This window comes from Hippopotamus amphibius, chromosome 2 (genome assembly GCF_030028045.1).
Source record: "Hippopotamus amphibius kiboko isolate mHipAmp2 chromosome 2, mHipAmp2.hap2, whole genome shotgun sequence".
Classification (NCBI taxonomy): domain Eukaryota; kingdom Metazoa; phylum Chordata; class Mammalia; order Artiodactyla; family Hippopotamidae; genus Hippopotamus; species Hippopotamus amphibius.
Window position 1 is genome coordinate 38,163,729 of NC_080187.1, and position 16,772 is coordinate 38,180,500.

At 49.0% G+C, this 16,772-nt stretch overlaps 2 protein-coding genes across 7 annotated transcripts in view; one reads left to right on the forward strand and one right to left on the reverse strand.

Moving 5' to 3' along the window:
- Positions 1–8,306: 8,306 nt before the first annotated feature.
- On the forward strand, positions 8,307–10,160 carry CIMIP2B (ciliary microtubule inner protein 2B). 2 transcript variants are annotated; one of them, XM_057723641.1, is made up of 6 exons: positions 8,307–8,362; positions 8,755–8,978; positions 9,066–9,342; positions 9,481–9,532; positions 9,676–9,805; positions 10,072–10,160. In XM_057723641.1, the coding sequence occupies exons 1-6, from the start codon at positions 8,307–8,309 to the stop codon at positions 10,158–10,160; spliced, it is 828 nt and encodes a 275-aa protein (XP_057579624.1). The 2 variants fall into 2 exon arrangements, with proteins under 2 accessions (XP_057579624.1, XP_057579623.1); XM_057723640.1 differs by having other exon boundaries at positions 9,066–9,283; positions 9,608–9,805.
- Positions 10,161–10,267: 107 nt separating this feature from the next.
- Positions 10,268–16,772, reverse strand: part of RUSC2 (RUN and SH3 domain containing 2) — a 50,181-nt gene continuing 43,676 nt past the window's right edge. For all 5 annotated transcript variants that reach the window (XM_057723635.1, XM_057723637.1, XM_057723638.1 and 2 more), the window contains 10 exons: positions 15,935–16,558; positions 15,389–15,574; positions 15,082–15,222; positions 13,856–13,932; positions 13,474–13,648; positions 13,276–13,381; positions 12,508–12,554; positions 11,266–12,079; positions 11,051–11,170; positions 10,268–10,966 (listed from right to left, as the gene is read on the reverse strand). In XM_057723635.1, coding sequence (XP_057579618.1) covers positions 10,765–10,966; positions 11,051–11,170; positions 11,266–12,079; positions 12,508–12,554; positions 13,276–13,381; positions 13,474–13,648; positions 13,856–13,932; positions 15,082–15,222; positions 15,389–15,574; positions 15,935–16,558 — 2,492 coding nt within the window. In that variant the 3' untranslated portion in view covers positions 10,268–10,764. The remainder of the gene's footprint in view (positions 10,967–11,050; positions 11,171–11,265; positions 12,080–12,507; positions 12,555–13,275; positions 13,382–13,473; positions 13,649–13,855; positions 13,933–15,081; positions 15,223–15,388; positions 15,575–15,934; positions 16,559–16,772) is intronic.

Consider the following 16,772-nt stretch of genomic DNA (forward strand, 5'->3'; position numbering starts at 1 on the left):
GGGTAGGTAGAGGGTTGGGGGTTGTGGGGTTGGTTCCAGGACCTGCTGGAGATATCAAAATTCGAGAATGTTGAAGTCCCATAGTCCACCCTCCATATCTGCGGTTCTGCATCATGAAATCAACCAACCACTTACCTCTAGTAATGTATATTTTTTTAAAAAGTCCATGTGTAAGTGGACCTGTGCAGTTCAAACCCACATTGTTCAAGGGTAACTATACTTATTATTATTTTAATATTTATTTATTTGGTTGCGCCAGGTCTTGGTTGCAGCAGGCAGACTCCTTAGTTGCAGCAGACAGGCTCCTTCATTGCAGCTCCAGGGCTCCTTACTTGTGGCATGCGAACTGTTAGTTGAGACATGCATGTGGGATCTAGCTCCTCGAGCAGGAGTTGAGCCCGGGCCTCCTGCATTGGGAGTGTGGAGTCTTATCCACTGCACCACCAGGGAAGTCCCAACTAGCTATTGTTGTTTCCTGTGCTGTCTAGACCATATAGAGCAATGTTGGATAATAAAGGTGACAGTGACCAGTTTTGTCTTGGTTCTGACTTTTGTAAGACGGCCTAAAGTGAAGGACTATTAACTCTGCACACTAGCATCCACCTTATGCCCAGCGCCAACACAGCTAATCCTCAGCACTTTTTCTTGCTAAGCCATGACCCTGTTTCAGAAACCTCACAGTAACATTCCCATGTGTGACTACAGTTAATTGGATTTAGCACAACAAATAAGATTCATCTGCCGATCCTGGCTTGGGCTTCTCTTCCTGATGTAGTCTGATATTGGCTGTTCAAGTATTCTTTATCATGTTTATATTCCTGGTTTACTAAAAATCCTTTAAAATTAACAAATGGATATTTAATTTTATAAAAGATTTCCTCAACATCTGTCAGGGTGATCAAATGGCTTTTATTTCCTTTGGTTTATTCATGTTAATTACATTGACAGAGTTTCTACTTTAATCACTGTTACAGTCCTGGGGCAAATCCTACTAGTTTTAATGAATATTATTCCTTTACAATATTGCTAGATTTGTTTAGCTTATACAAGGGTGAGTCAAAAATTGTCTGCACTCTGGCTGTAGAATTTATAGAAGTTTTAATATAACCGGAGTGCGGATAATTTTTGACTCATTCTTGTATTATGCGCCAGACACCTGTGCTTGATGCTGGGGCTACAACTGTGAACAAGATAGACAGACAAGGTATCTGCCCTTACTGAGCTGTCAGTTCCGGGGTGACAAAGAGCAGAACATTTGCCAGCATTCCCCTCATTGTGAACCTTGGCCAGAAATCACTAAAGATATGCTGTCTTGCCGAGCCTTGGGAGGTCTCAGAAAGCAGGCTGTGATCATTTAGTGGTATCTATCATTGGATTCGAGGAAAGAAGACCACAATGGCAAGCTTCTTGCTACTTGCTATTCCTGGCTTGATGTTTCATTTAGGATTTTTCATCTATTGTATAACTTGTATGAGTTGTGTTAGGTCTTGAATTAAATTCACACTCATTTTCTAAGTTAAGTGTAATGTAGGTCTTTGGGGTAGGTGGCATCTATTTGACCACTTTTCCAATTTCTTCTATGGTTGTTATTTTATTTTCAGGTATTCTATATCATTTGGGTTGACTTTGATTTATATTTTCCTACACAACTTTAATCTCAGTGAGATTTTCTGGTTTAGTTATATAGAGTTTCACTTAGTATTCTTTCATAATTTAAAAAAATTCTTGTGTGTCTGTGTTTTTAGCCACTTCCTCATGGCATTAGGGGGTTTGTGTAGTGTTTTTTCTTTTGGCTAGCTGCGCCAATAATTTGCTAATTTTGTTGTCTTTAAAAAAAACAGCTCTTATAGTAATCATTTCAATTGCTTTTTTTATTTTCTGATTTATTGGTTTCTATTGTTAGCGTCATAAATTTTTCCTATTTTCCTTAGCTTATGAGCTTCCTCTTTTTCTAGCTTCTTGAGTTGACTGCTTAGTTATTAGCTAGTTCAGTTAGCTGGTTTTAGACCTGTTTACCTGGCTAGTCTGTCTGCAGCCTCTTCTACTGGAGTCGTCCTGGTCAGCACCACATGGACTCTGCCCTCTCTGGCACAGCTAATTGGTAAGTGTAGCTTATTCAGCTGCTGTGAGGCCAGGCTTGAGAGAGATGAGCATGTATAGATATTAGTGCTCACCCTAGCTGCTTCTCCTTCTTCCTGGGTACATGGAAGCTTCTCTGAGCTGCAAAATATTAACAATTGGTAAATCCAGGTAAAGGTTATATTTTTATTGCAATTTATCTATAGGTTGATTTTTTTTTCAAATAAAAATATTATAAAAAGTATATCAGGGTGCTAATTTCCAGAATAACCTGTATAGGGCCAGGCATAAATGTTTTATAAAATCACTGTAGGTAATTCTGAAGCACATCCCTGCTTAAGAAGCAGTTGTGGAGATGCTGGGGAAGAGGGGTGAGTTTCCTGATGAGCCACAGGCACACCAGAGCTAGGATGGAGTACAAACCAACAGTGGCAGACAAACCCATTTGGGAAGGGGAGAGAGTGGGGAGGGGGTGGGAGAGAGTGGGGAGGGGGCAGAAGAGAGGCGATGTGAGGAGAGGGAGGGGGAGAAGGGAGAGAAGGAGGGAGGAAGGGAGAAGAAGAGAGAGAGAATGAAAGAATGAGAAAGAGAGAGAAATTGAGCAGATGTGCAAAGAGAGGAACATGGCCCCAAGGAGAAAAGAGCGAAAATAACTGCCTTAGCTCCTGTTAGTTTTCAAGTTCTCAATTCCAGTTTCCCTGAGACTTGGCTACAAAGCAGGCTATACAGTTCTTTCCTTGGATACTGATGAAATCTAATTCATCCTTAAGATAACCTTTCTTCCTCTGTACTTACTGTACTTGGGCCAGCAAAAGTAGACAGTTGTTTCTTGTAATAAAAATAGCTCCTACTGGAACACTTGTTTAACGATAATATTGACAGTTTATTAGGTACCAGTAATTATTTTGTGTTACATACACCATTTAAATTAATCCTTACAGTATTACCATTCTCATTTCATAGATGAGGGAAAAAGAGATACAGAGAGGTTTACTAATTTACCTACGACTGTAGTTACTTAAGTGATGGAGCCAGGATCAAGCCTAAGTCCTTGGTCGAGATGCCAGTATGCACTTGAGGCTAAAAATTGCCCCACATTTAGACAATTTTTAAATGCCCTCTGAAATAACTCCTGGGGCAAAGAAAAGAAGTGTGATTATACACCATCATGTAGAAATAAATAACAAGTGAGAATTCAATCAAAGCTGAATTCAGAGGCAGTTGTCTAAATGTTGGGTTTTTTTTGTTTGGTTAACCTAATTTTTGTTTTTTATTTACAGGTTTGTTGTGTTTGTGTGAGAAAATGTGGCTTATTTGTGCTTGTTGGGATTTTTAAGATTTTTCTTTATGGCCTATTATAAAGTCAGTTGTTTTTGTTTAAATCTACATTGTGGTGTTTATTCTGATTTTCTTTGTAGCTCTCACTCTTCTTTAAAATTGTAAAATCACTGAGGTCAGGAATTATATCTTATTCATCTATTCATCTCTGTAGTGACCAGAAGGTAAATGCCTAGCTGAGATGTTTAATAAAAGTGAGTGGAGTGAATAAATTAATACTGATCCTGTGGCTTTGAAGAGTGTTACACATGTAACAAGGCCAGAAAGAGACTGTGCCATTTCCTTTGCTTTGATTCATCCTCTGTGCTCAGAGTAGTGAGATCAAGATAGTGGCCTATTTTTCAGGAAAATTTATAAGTTGAATAAGGCTCATTCGGAGCTGTATCCTAGGAGGAACATGCACATTTTAAAGTATGAAACCTTAAAAATATAGTTGCATTTAGAAATTACTCTAATTAGCAGATGCAAACTGGTATATATAGAATGGATAAACAACAAGGTCCTACTGTCTAGCACAGGGAACTATATTCAACATCCTGGGATAAACCATAATAGAAAAGAATATGAAAAAGAGTGTATATATAACTGCGCCACTTTGCTGTACAGCAGTAATTAACCCAACACTGTAAATCAACCATACTTCAACAAAAAAAGAAATGACTCGAAAAGCATGTCAAAGATTCTGTTATTTAAAAAAATCATATATAATATATAAATATATGTGTATATTTTATAATACATAAAATATAAGATAAATATGTAATATATAAAAATGTAAAATAATATGTATATATATCTAAAGCCCATATACAAGGGTGAGTCAAAAATTATCCACACATCTGGTTATGTTAAAACTTCTGTTAAAACTACAGCCAGAGTGTGGATAATTTGTGACTCACCCTCATAACATTTGCATTGGCAAATAGAGAAGGGACTGAGAACTGGAAGGAGTCTTAATAACAGCCCAGTGCATCTCTTTCATTTTACAGATGTGGAAACTGAGGCTCAAAGTCTAAGCGATTTGCCCAAGCCTGCTCTGTTAGTCCACGCTCTAGGTAGAACTAGATTTAATGGCCAGTTTTTAAAGTTCCCTGTGTGTAGCTAATACATCATCCTTATTCAGATTCTGTTATTCTTTAATATTTTGACTTTTTGAGCTACTAAAACCAGAAAGTATGTTAAAGTCTATGAACACCAGTTTCTGATCATTTCCATTTGGATTCTCCCCAACCCCACCCTGTTCTACCTCTTTGGAGGTCAAATGCACAGATGTGGGTTATCATAATCCTTGGTTTATGATACACTCTCATCATTGGCCCATGCTTTAATTAATTCATTCATTATAAGGTATAATAATAACCATTTATGAAACCACCATCCCAAACAAAAACTGGGACCTTGACAAAAATGAACATCTAAACATATGGTCCCTTCCCCTCTACTGTCTCACTCCATGCGCAGTGAGCATCTGGACACATGTTCATCGTTACTTTGCTTTCCTGTTCATGTAGTTTCATTGCATCTATATGTTTTAATTTTAAAAGGTGTTATGTTGTATGTAATCTTTGGGAGTTCATTCTTTTCACTTCCTGTTTCAATTTTGGTTGTCTCATGATCTGAGGAATTTTTTTTTCTCATGATTTTCTCGTGATTTTCTTTGTATTCACCCACATAGAGGGGATGTAGGCTTGCCTAGTACAATCAAATGACTGACCTGGGATCTCTGTGAAATTTTTTTGTCTGATAAATATTCTAATTGATTTTTAAAAATTGAGCCACAGTTGACACATAACATTATATTAGTTTCGGATGTACAACCTGATTCGATATTTGTATTTATTTATAGAAACTTCACAGCAATTCCTGGTCAGGATCAAAGGCAGAGCACAGAGAGTTGTAGACTGCCATTCCGGAGACCCGGCAGGCTATGTGGAGTGAGCAGGGCACTGTTGCGGCTTTGCTAGCTGGACCTTCCTCTTGTAGATGGGTGTAATCCCAGTGAAACATTTCTCTCTGCTGCCACACCCCACACTGGCCACTGGGTGTGGCAGCTGTCCTCAGGGACAAGTTGTGGGCGGGTCACCATGATGACTATCCCTCAGAAGGAGGCACCAAGGCAATGAGCGCCCCTACGGGCCCCTCGGCTAGCACTTTCACTCCTTTCCCGGGTTGGAATATCCTTCCAGTCTTCAGGGGTTTAGGAATATTCTTTACACAGATGGAAACAATAATAGTAACAAGCCATTTCACCAATAACAGTGAGCTGTTTCTTCACAAACCATGAATCTAAGACTAATTATAACTTGCTTCCTAACTTATATTAACTCATACCCAGATTCTAGCTGCCATAGCCTTTTCTGTAGAATTTGTTCCAGTCCCTGCATCTTAATCTACATCCCAGTTTGAAATTCTAACCTGTCCATTTCTCAACTTCACAGACTCTTTCCCCTGAACTCTCAGCCTGTCACTTTTCTCAACTCTTTTCTCACATCCTACCAAATTCTAACTAAACACAATCAGTTGCCAGTTATTAGCACTTAACGTAAGTTAGACCACTGGGCCAGCTGCTCTTTTTGCATCCTCTCATCTACCTATCCTACTCAATGAGGTAGTAACATTAGTTTACCCATTTTATAGATGAGAAAACTGAGGGCTGATGAGATGAATCTGGCCAGGATCCATATCTCTAGTGACTAGGATTTGAACTAGTTTTTTGTTTTGTTTTGTTGTGTTTTGTTTTACTTTTATATTATGATGACTTTGGCTCTAAGTAAAAGAAAACTTCAAGTGGCCTTAACAGTAATGAAATTATTTCATAAGAAGGTTGTTTAATTCAGAGGCTCTACATTACCATCAAGAACCCAGGCCTTTCTAGTCTACCACCCATCCTGCATGGATTCAGGCTTTGTCCCCAGGTTAGCTTAGCTTTCTACAAGGTTTCATGTCTGCCCAGGTTCCACCATCACATCCACAGAATTTCTAGAGGCAAGAAAAGACATCATGCCTTCTTGTCCATCTCTCTTTCTCTAATTTGTTGTGCATCTTTTTTAGGAGTAAAGAAACTTTTCCCAGGACACTCCTTTATCCCAGCAGACTTGCCCTCATACTGTCCAGACTGCCACAAGCCCGTGCCTAACCAGTCGCGGGCAAGGGGAATGGGACCACTATGATGGGCTTAGACTAATCAAGACTCATTCCCATGGCTGGCTCCAAGCCTCCCTGAAGTTCCTGGCTGCTTGGCAGAACAAAATTAAAGTTCTGTTAGGAAGAAAGGAGATGAGGATAGGGAACAGGTATGAAGTGTGCAACCAACAGTGTCTGTTACAGAATCCAGTAGTTGAGGGTGTTAGCCTTGACCTACTCCTGCTATTCTGGGCTTTCCCCTCAGGTCCCACCCTCACTCTAGCACACTTCCTGTGAGCCAAGTCCCCTACAACTCTAGCTCTAAATGACACATACCAAGGTTGTCCTTGGCAGAACAGTGAGGAATGTGAAATGTATTCTTTAGGGCCTGGTGCTCTCGTGCAATTCCCAAGACGTCAGCGACACATGCTTGGTTAGCCCAGGCACTGCCATAGTTGGGGGCGGGGAGGAGAGCAAAGGCTCTGCCTCCTGGAAAGGTGGACCAGCCTGGCCCTGGCCCAGCCCCAAAGCTCTGATCATGCTTCCCACCCCCACCCCTCCAATCTTTTTCCTGGTTTGTACTTCTCTTAGGATCTGAACTGTTTTCTGAACAAATTCTAACTTGTCCCCTAGTCTTAAACCCCAACATTACCTTCATATCTCCTTCCCTTGAACTCCCACAGTGAGAAAACCTGTATTCACTGGATTTACTAACCATTTCTTGATCTCCCACTTGTAGAAGCTTAGGAAAGGAATTAAGTTTTAGTAGCTGTGTGCCCGGTGCTGGGGTAAGTTCTTTCACACGCACACTTTCTGACTTTAACAGCACCTTGGTAGGTTGGGCTATTTTAACCTTCATGTTAAGAGCTTAGGGATTTCAGGTTCAGAAGAAGCCAACTGCTCAGAGAAGGTAAGGTCGGCTCAAGGTCACAAGCTATTAGGAGCCCATGGCTGCCTGATGGCACGCCTGTGCCCTTTCCCCTACCCCACCACTCTGGCTTCATGGTTTTTATTGTTACAAAGCACATTTGCATACATTAATCTGAGCCTCACAACAGTAGCAGGGTGAGTAGCAGTACCTGCGTTGTATAACTGGGGATAGTAGTGTTCGGAGATGCTAGACGACTTGGCCAGTCACATGGAGCATGGCCATTCTGACTCCTCCTCCTCTGCACTTTTGGCCACTGGAGAGCCTGGCAGAGCAGGGCATGTTTGTTGAATGGATAATGATCTGGATTATAGCAGTAATTCTTGTCCAGCTGTATTACTGAAAATAAACAACGTCACTGCCCAGAGATCTTTAGGTTCCTTTTCTCCCTGTCACCTCCCCTCTGAGCTTTCCTAAGAACGCCAACACCTTCAGCCAAGACGCACAAAGAGTAGAATCCACATCTCCTCAGGCAGGTGCTCAGAGAGGGGCTTAAGAAGGAAGGGCCCTCATTTGAGACAGAGCTCAATGGATCTATTGGTTTTTGCTACCCCACCTCCCACTTCAGGGCTTCCTCTGGTTCTGCAGTGGGGAGGCTGTACTCAGCCTTCTGCCCCCCCAGGTGGCAGGACTGCATTTGTTCTGGAGGAGACAGACCAGTTAGCCTCTCCTCTCCTGTTCCCCTGGCCCTGGTCCTGGCAGTCATCACACTAGTGCCCCCTCCCCTCTCTCCCCCTGAGCCCCGCCTCCTGCCTCTGGCTCAGCCTCCCAGCCCTGGACACAGTCAGTACACACAGCCCAGAGAGAAACAAAAGGAGCTGCCTGGGTTGCCATAGCTATGGCCAGCACCTTCATACCAGGGCTGAACCCTCAGAACCCTCATTATATCCCGGGGTAAGACTTCTACCCACAGCACACCCGTTTGCTTCTGGGAATAGGGGTATAAGGATATAGAGTTGTGCCACCTCGGCCTTGGGGACCAAGTGGACATTCTGGTATGGGAGGCTTACGGCTGGGACATCTATGATGTTGGTTGGGAAAGGAAAAGCAAGGGAATAGTAGTAGCCGGGCCTGCTATGAAGCTGTGTGTTGTGTTCTCCATGGTAACAGGGTCACAGCAGAGGGAACGGGTGGAAAACCCAGACAGAGAACTAAGAAATGCCTGCTCCAAATATACACACAGCCGAGCCCAGAAAAGATCAGGGCGTCAGAGGTCTCTGCTTCTGTCTCTGGGGATGGTGAAGCAGGGGGATTCTGGAGGTGAGAGGGTGAGACTTGTGCTACAGGTACACTGGACACTGTCCACTACTTCGGTTCAGCATGGGCCAGACCTACGGGCAGATGACTGGGCAGCTACTTCGCGGCTCTCCTGGCCTAGCCTGGCCCCCCGCCCACCGCACACTTCTGCCTCCCCTTCGGGCTCCAAGATCTCCCGAGGTTCCCAAGAAAAGCCCGCCTGTCAGGCGTGGCCATGAAAGGCTCAGCTCCAGCATGATCCCTGGGTACACAGGTATGCACACAGGTATGAGCAGGTACCCCCATCCCAGAACATGAGTCCCACACACTAACAAATCACCCTTGCCCCCTGCTCACTTAGGTTTTGTACCCCAGGCACAGTTCATCTTTGCTAAGAACTGCAGCCAGGTCTGGGCTGAGGCTCTGAGTGATTCTACTCAGTGGCATGGGGGACAGGGGAGTCAGGAGCTGCCGAAGGAGGCCAAGGGAGAAAAAGACGTGGAGAAAGACCAAGAGCCAAAGCTGGAGGCAGAGCTGGAGACGGAAAAGGAGCCAGAGCTCAGGCAGGAGGCAGAAAAAGTGAGGCCGAGAGGGCTGAGGGGGAGTACGGTGGGGGGGGAGTGGGGAGCCGCACCCCTGTGTGGCCTGGCCGGGGGTGGTCATGTGCAGCGTGGCGATGGGCACAGGGGACGTGGGGAGGCCCTGGGAGACTGTGCTGCAGCCCAGGGGCTGAATGTCATCGCCCTGTTTTTCTTCTGTCAACGTCTCCTCACAAGGCTTCCCCTTACTCCATGGATGACAGAGATCCTCGCAAGTGCTTCATGTCAGGTGAGAGGAAGTGGGTAATGACCAAAGACGTGGGGAGGGGCCCAGGAGGTACTGACTTAGTATCCCCTCCCCCAGGCTTCACTGGTTATGTGCCCCGTGCTCGCTTCCTCTTCGGTTCCAGCTTCCCTGTGCTCAGCAACCAGGCACTGCAGGAATTTGGACAGATGAAATTAGGGGGCAGATCCCAGAGGAATCCTAAACATCTCCCCCCACTTTCTAGGACCTACCCTCAGAACCTGGGCCTTTTACCTAAATATGGGGGCTACGTGCCAGGTAAGGATAGCCCCGGAGGGAGGCTCTGGGGGCTGGAATATGTGTGTGTGTGTGTGACAGGTGAAGGTGGTTTAGGGGTTAGAACTAGTACGTATGGGGGACCTTGGATCAGCTTCATCAACTGGGCAGAAAAGGAAACTGACGTAGCTCCTAGTGGGTAGTTACGACCAGATTTTGAAGGATAACTTGGAGGTTCTAGGCAACTGGCTGAGAAATAACTTTTCTATGCCTCTGGCTACAAATGACAGACTCTTTTGGCCACACAGGGTATAAGTTCCAGTTCGGCCGCACATATGGGCATCTCACCCATGATGCTCTGGGCCTCAGCACCCTCCAGAAGCAGCTCTTGGCGTAGGTACCTGGACTTCATGTTCTCTCTTCCCTTTTCATCCTATCCCAGCCATCCTTTTGGAAAGAAGAAAGGTGGGCTGGAGGGTGGGAGGAGGCACAAAGAGAGAGTGGTTTGGAGGCCAAGCACCTTTTTTATTAATAGGTGTAATAAATAAATAAATAAATACATAAACAGAAGCCTGGGCTCCTCCTCCCTCCTCTGACCACCAGGCACTGGCCACAGCCTATTTACAGTTGGGGGCTTAGGGAACTGGCCCCAATACTGTCACCTATCCTCCTCACCACCTGGCCTAGGGGACCCTGCAAATGGGCCTTCTGGTCACCTCCCTCCACAGGGATGTGCCTGTCTGTACCCATGGGAGGGCTGGCCCAGATGGGCTGGGGAAATCCTGGCAGCCCAGTGCTGCGTCCCTTCCCTCCTTTCCTGGGGGGAGGTCTGGACGAGCTCACTGGGACAGTTAAGGGGGAGTAATTAATACTGAGCACAGGGATATGTGCCCCCAGCGCTTGGTCTACTCTCTGTAACCAAGCCAGAGGGCTTGGGAAGGGCTCTCAGGCTGAGTCTGGGGGTTGTGAGGGTCCCTGAGGCCACCAGCATGCACAGGGCCTCAGTTTTGGCTGCTTCCAGGAGTCGGACTTGGAGTTGGGGTCAAAGTCACGTAGGCCAGAGGCACCAGGCCAGTGTCAGGGCCACGGCTGCAGCGCAGCCAGTCTCCTCCGGCTGGCCCCAGCACCCGCAGGATATCTCCCTTGTGGAAGCTCAGCTGTCCGGGGCCTGTGGCCAGGTGGTGGCACAGTGCCTTCACCTCACTGGGGAAACAACACATGGAGGTCAGAGAAACCCCACCCAATGCCACACCCAGCCCCCAAATCCTTCCGTCTCCCAGGGCTCACCATGGAGTCTTGGAAGGCTCCTGGAGGCTCTCCTTGGGCTCTGGCTCCCGGCGGGTACCCACTGTTTGCGCCACTCGCTGGAACATGGACTTGTCCAGGCTGAGCCAGTCCGAGGGTAGCCTAGGGCACAGCAGCCGGGGATCTGGCTCTGTCTGTGCCCTGGCTTAGAGCAGGCTCCTCCACGCCCTCTGTCCACACCAGGGACTGTCTCTTACCTGTTTGTGGGCCGAGCCTCCCGCTGAGCCTTTCGGGACCCAAAGAGGTGTCCCCACTTGATGCCCCCAGGTGAAGGCTCTGAGGCGCCTTCCTCATTTTCTGCTGGGGGTGCAGTGGACACCTCCCTCTCCCGACTGCGCCTCAGCTCAGCCAGCACAGAATCAGGGGGGCTCCCCATCCAGAAGGGCCAGCCCCTCTCCCGGCCAAGGGTCTCCTCAGGGGCAGGGCAGGCCTCAGCTCCCTCCACGACTCCTTCTCGGGGGGGTGGCCCCCCACCTCCTGCCCCTTTCTTCTTCTCACTGGCGCTGCCACCGCTGCCACTGCTGCCACCACGGGGGAACCTAGAACCCTCAGCGGAGCCGTCGATGTAGACCTGGGAGCTCTGCATGAGCTGGTACCACCAGCCGGCCTGCCCACCGCGGGCCCACCGGCCACGGCCCGCGCTCCCAGCTGCCTCTGCCTCCTCCTCCTCCTCCTCCTCCTCTTCCCCGCCTTCTGGGGCACCCACACCCTTCACCCGCTCCCCACGGGCTGCCCTGTCCACGTCTCCAGGGCCCTCCTGGCCCCGCGCCCGGGCCAGCTGCAGCGTTGAGTGGGCGGACAGCAGCAGCTCCTGGGACACCCGCAGCAGTTCCTTGTGCTGCCGCTGCTGCCGCCCGCTCTGCAGCAGCCGGTGCTGGAACAGCAGGTCGAGGCTGAAGGGCAGGAGGGCCAGGGGCTGCAGCAGCAGCAGCAGCTCTTCAAAGAGGCCAGGGCACACCATGTGCGCTGCATTCAGGAAACCCCACGGCTGGTAGTGGGTCTGGATGATATCTAGGGCGGACAGAGAGAGGGACTGAGCCACACAGAGCAGCAGAGCCTGGCCCGGGGAGGGAGCCACGGCACACTGCGGCACAGGCCGTGGACTGAGCCACTTGGATGCACTGCAGTGGAAACGAGGCCTCCTGAAGTTGTGCAGCGCATAAGCTCCACCACCTTCAGTGGCAGCCCTGAGTTCAGAGGAGAGAGGTTCCTGGCCACCCTGACTTCCCGATTGCCTGAGTATCCTGCTGACTCCAAGGCTCTCACACAAGCAGAGGCTGGGAAAGGACTTGGGCAGAACCCAAGCCTTGAGGATAAAACCTGTGTGGTTCTCCTCCCCACCTCTAACATCTGAAAAGACAGCTGTGCCTCCCTCTCTTGATCCTCTGAGGTCTGGCCTCTACTGAATTTGCAAGACAGAGCAGGGTTCTGAGCATTACCTTCATGGTCATAAAGGTGATTAAACCAGAACTCCAGGGACCGGATGCTGTAGGAAGATAGGTGAAGAGAGTTGAGTCTTGTGCGGATATAGCCAGATGATAAGGTGCAAAGGAGACAGATATGGGGGGAGGGGTCAGACACAGGGCAGAGGTATAGGTGAACATCTCCCTTCTATGGTATGGATGCTACCTGGTTAATTTCACATAATATAGTTCTAGAAAGTCAGTGGGGAGGTAGGGAGGGGGTGAACACGTGATTCCCAAGCCATTCACTTCCTCTTAGGATGGAGCTGGCTTGCCCATGACCCAAGAAGTCAGGACAGCTACTGAGTGAGAGTACAGGGTAGCTCAGCATCAAAGGGGATGACCGTGGCCTGTACTTGAGAAAGAAGGATACTCTGATGTGGGTGCCAAGGTGGACTGGGTCAAGCAGGATTTGGAAGCAGTTCTGGAACTGAGAGGATCAGGGCTACAATATCCAAAGAAACTGAGAACCAGATTAATTTCCAAATGAGACAGATCACGGATTTGTAAAAGCAGAAGACCATGTTGGTGATCAGTGCCAGAGACTCATGGGTCTGGTGGGAAACCAGTGCCCTACTGAGGGAGGCTGTAGCTGGGTGGGCAGAAAGTGAGTCTGGGCCCTGGCCACGGATGCTGCAGATCCACCCTTTCTGACTCAGTCTAGGGAGCTGGTCCTTCAGAGGGGCCAGAGCCCAAGGAGGCGGTGGGGGGGGGGGGGGGGTTTGCAGATTTCCACACACTCACTTGAGCAGGCCAAGGATGAAGGCGTTGAAGCGCATGGTATGACTGGTGAGCTCTGGGAACTGGCTGACTTTGTTGTACAGGCCGTGCAAGACCTTGGTGGATGGGCCTGGGAGGAAGCCAGAGTTGCAGGTCACATGCCCAATCTCTGGAACCCTAAAAATTCAGCACGGGGTTCCTACCTTGCCACCCAGCACTTACCTAGCTGTGTGGAAGCCTCCACCACACTCCACGGCGTGTTCTTACGTTGCCCAATGATGACGTCTAGCACAAAGGCCTTGAGCCCGTCCTCCAACACCGCCCGGACCGCAGGGCACAAGTACTTCAGAACCAGGTGGCCTACGTTGGGACTCACAGAACTATTCCCCAGCTTTGCCTGTGGATGCAGTAGGGAAATACAGGGAATCGCCTGGAGCCTGACCTTGGTCCTCTCTGACTTAGTCCTTACAGTGCTTCTCTTGCAACCCCTATCCCTAAGTACCCAACTCTGAGTTCCAGAGGCAAGAGAGCAAGGGAAGGTGGTAGCAGAGAACAGGTGAGGGGCAGCAGGGTAGAGCTCAGCTCTTCGCAGTTTCTTGCCTACCTTTACCCCAGGATCCCGGCTTGTGCCAAAATGGGCCACAATGAGGTCTACAGCAGTGTTAACAGCTTTCACCAGCCCTGCAAGTGAGAATTTGATGTGACAGGTCCCTAACCAAGTCCCTGGGCAACTCAGCTGGGACTGAGCCCTCAGTGGGGAGAGGGAAGCACTTACACACACACACACACACACACACACTCACTTTCTCTCTCTCTCTCTCTCTCTCTGTCCCTGCACTGGCACCAGGCCCTAGCCTCTTCCTGTTTTTGTACAGTTCTCAAGCCCCTCCTGTTTTCACCTTCCTGCCCAAACCCATCTCAGTGATTCCACTGTCAAGACACTCAATGTCCTCACTTCCTTGCCCTCTTACTCCAAACCTGGTTCAGTCTAACTCTCCGTCCTCTCCACTCAGAGAAACCAGGCTAGTGGCTGCTGTTGGAGAAAGTCCAGCTACTCATACCAGTGCTGGGGAAGGGCACTTCTTTGATTGCAGTTCCCTGGGCTATGCTCTCAAGTTGCCATGCCAAATCTTTACCCTCTCTCCAGCCCTTGGTTCTACTTCACACAGAGAACAGAGGCCACTGGTGATGAATGCAACTTTCCTCTCCATCCAAGAGACAGAACTACGTTACATCTATCTTCCTTCCCGCCTGCCCTGTCTTACTCCCTTTCCATCTTACAGGAAGGTGGCTGTTCCCCTTCTTGCCTAAGGCTCTCTCTCCCTAAGCTCTGAGTCCCCCACTCTGCCTCTGCAAGGGACTTTAGCTTCACCTTTCTCCCTTTCACAGGCTCCTTCTCTTCAGCCTACAGTTATGCTCAATCCGCTCCCCATCACCTCATTTAAACGGACCTGCTAAATAGACTGGCTCCTTGTTAGTCCTTATCTTACTAGATGTTACTATCATGCTACCCAAACTGCTAGGCCCTATAGCACTTGAGCTTTCCCAGCATAGCACAGGGGAGGCTCCCTCACTATACTTAGTTCCCTGAGGGAAGAAACTAAAGCCTGATTCTTAAGCATCTGATAAGTGACCCTTGCTCACTTGCAAATACTCACAATCCACAGTACAGACGTCTGCCTCTTGCCCCAATGCCTATGCTCTCTAATTCCCTCCCAGCGCTTAGAGTTCGAAAACAGGGAGAGATTCTAAAGGGGTAGATAGTAGAGCAACAGGCACAAGTAGGGAGTGACAGCAGATTTCCTGTCGTGCGCTAGGAGTAATATTCACCTTTTTTCTGAAGCAGGTCAATGGAAACGGCCTCTGAGTTGCCATCTGGGGACAGACAAAATTCAGCTGGAGGCTTCTCAGTCAAGGAAAAGGGGTCTTGGAAATCAGGGAAGGTCAGGGGTAATGGCTTCATGGCTTGACCTGGAAAGAAGAGAAGAATCAATCACAAGCAATTCTCTTTCTGCTGCAGCTCAATGCTCTGCCTCGTACCCTCTGAGACGTGTTCTTTTGGGACTGACCCCTTCTCTAGCCCCTCCCGGCTGAGGCAGAGCCTGCCCTGGGTTTACTGGGGACCTGGCCCACACACCATTCAGCCGGCAGTTCAGATGGCCAGCAGCACCGAGGGAGCCTGGGAACTCAAAAATGGGGTTCCTCCGGGCCAGCCGAACATCCTGTGGCCTTCGGTCTAGGCTCCCTGACAAACCAGGTGGCCCTAGAGGGTTCTTCCTCCTGTATTCCCGCCACTTGAGGGCTTGAGGGGATAGATGATTGGCTGAAAGCAGAACAGATTAGCAAAAGAGACAGGAAATAGTTAGGAGACAGCATTTCATATACAGCCAGTGGACCCATATACAACATGAGGGTTGGGATGTTAGCTACAGATGCAAACGTAACCTCCGACCTCAAGCTACAGTATAAGAAGCCATTCAAAGGGGAGGTAGGGGCTTCCTAGGTGGCGCAGTGGTTAAGAATCTGTCTGCCAATGCAGAGGTCACGGGTTCGATCCTAGCTCCAGGAAGATCCCACATGCCGTGGAGCAACTAAGCCCGTGTGCCAAAAAAAAAACAAAAACAAAAAAAGGGGAGGTAGATTGCTTGGGGTGGGGGCAGGGGGTGGGCAGTGAACCTCATACCATTACTGGGCCTGGAAGCCATGCTGCCCTCACCACCTCCCCGGGCCAGGCTCTCTGCTCGGCTGAGGCTAGATCTCCAGGAGCCCAGAGGAGGCAAGCTTCCTGTTCCATGGAGTCGGTACTCAGCCAAGGTCAGTATCTTCTGATCCTCCTTCTGTGGCTGCTGGGAGGCGGCAGGCTGGACAGCAGGAGGACAGGAGTGTCCCCATGGAGGTGGGCTTTCAGTGGCTGTGGCCTGCTCTGGGGGAGGGGAGCACGAAGTGGAGTCAGAAGAGTCGGTGCTGGGCCCAAAGGGGCCAGAGCTCCGGATAGGGGAGTAGCTGCCCAGGGGTGACGGCCGTGAGGTCTCTGGCTCAGGCCCAGCTTTCCTGGCACCTCTGCTGGTGGATGCCTGGGATGCCCCTGAAGGAGCTGGCCCGTGAGCAGTGGCGACAGCCAAGGGGGCAGGCTGCGGTGCACGGCTGCAGCTCGAGAGGCTGCAGAGCTGGGAAAGGCTGTGGAGGGCCCGGGCCTTGGCCAGCTGCTTGGGGAAGTGGTGCTGGAACACGAAGGGCTGGATGGGCAGCGTGGTTGGCCTCTGCTCCTTGCTGTAGCGAAGGACTGGTCGGCTCTCAGTACCACCCCCTGCGGCAACAGGGACGGAGAAGGAATCAGACAAACACTAAAACTCACAGGAGCGGAAGCAAAGAAGCAGTCAGGAGACGCTACTCACTGGGGAAAGGGAAGAGAGGGGCGGGACCTGGCCTGAAGGAGTTGAATGGGGTAGGGGTAACTCGAGCTTGTGGAATGTGACCCTGCTCCCATCTTCTGTAAAGCTTTTCCTCGCCTTTTTATGATA

Bases quoted from the DNA above. Each gene is read 5' to 3' on its own strand.
- CIMIP2B (XM_057723640.1), top strand. From the start codon at position 8,307: ATGGCCAGCACCTTCATACCAGGGCTGAACCCTCAGAACCCTCATTAT. The intron at 9,284-9,480 runs GTGAGGCCGAGA...TCTCCTCACAAG, and splicing joins TCAGGCAGGAGGCAGAAAAA to GCTTCCCCTTACTCCATGGA. The intron at 9,533-9,607 runs GTGAGAGGAAGT...CCCCTCCCCCAG, and splicing joins TCGCAAGTGCTTCATGTCAG to GCTTCACTGGTTATGTGCCC.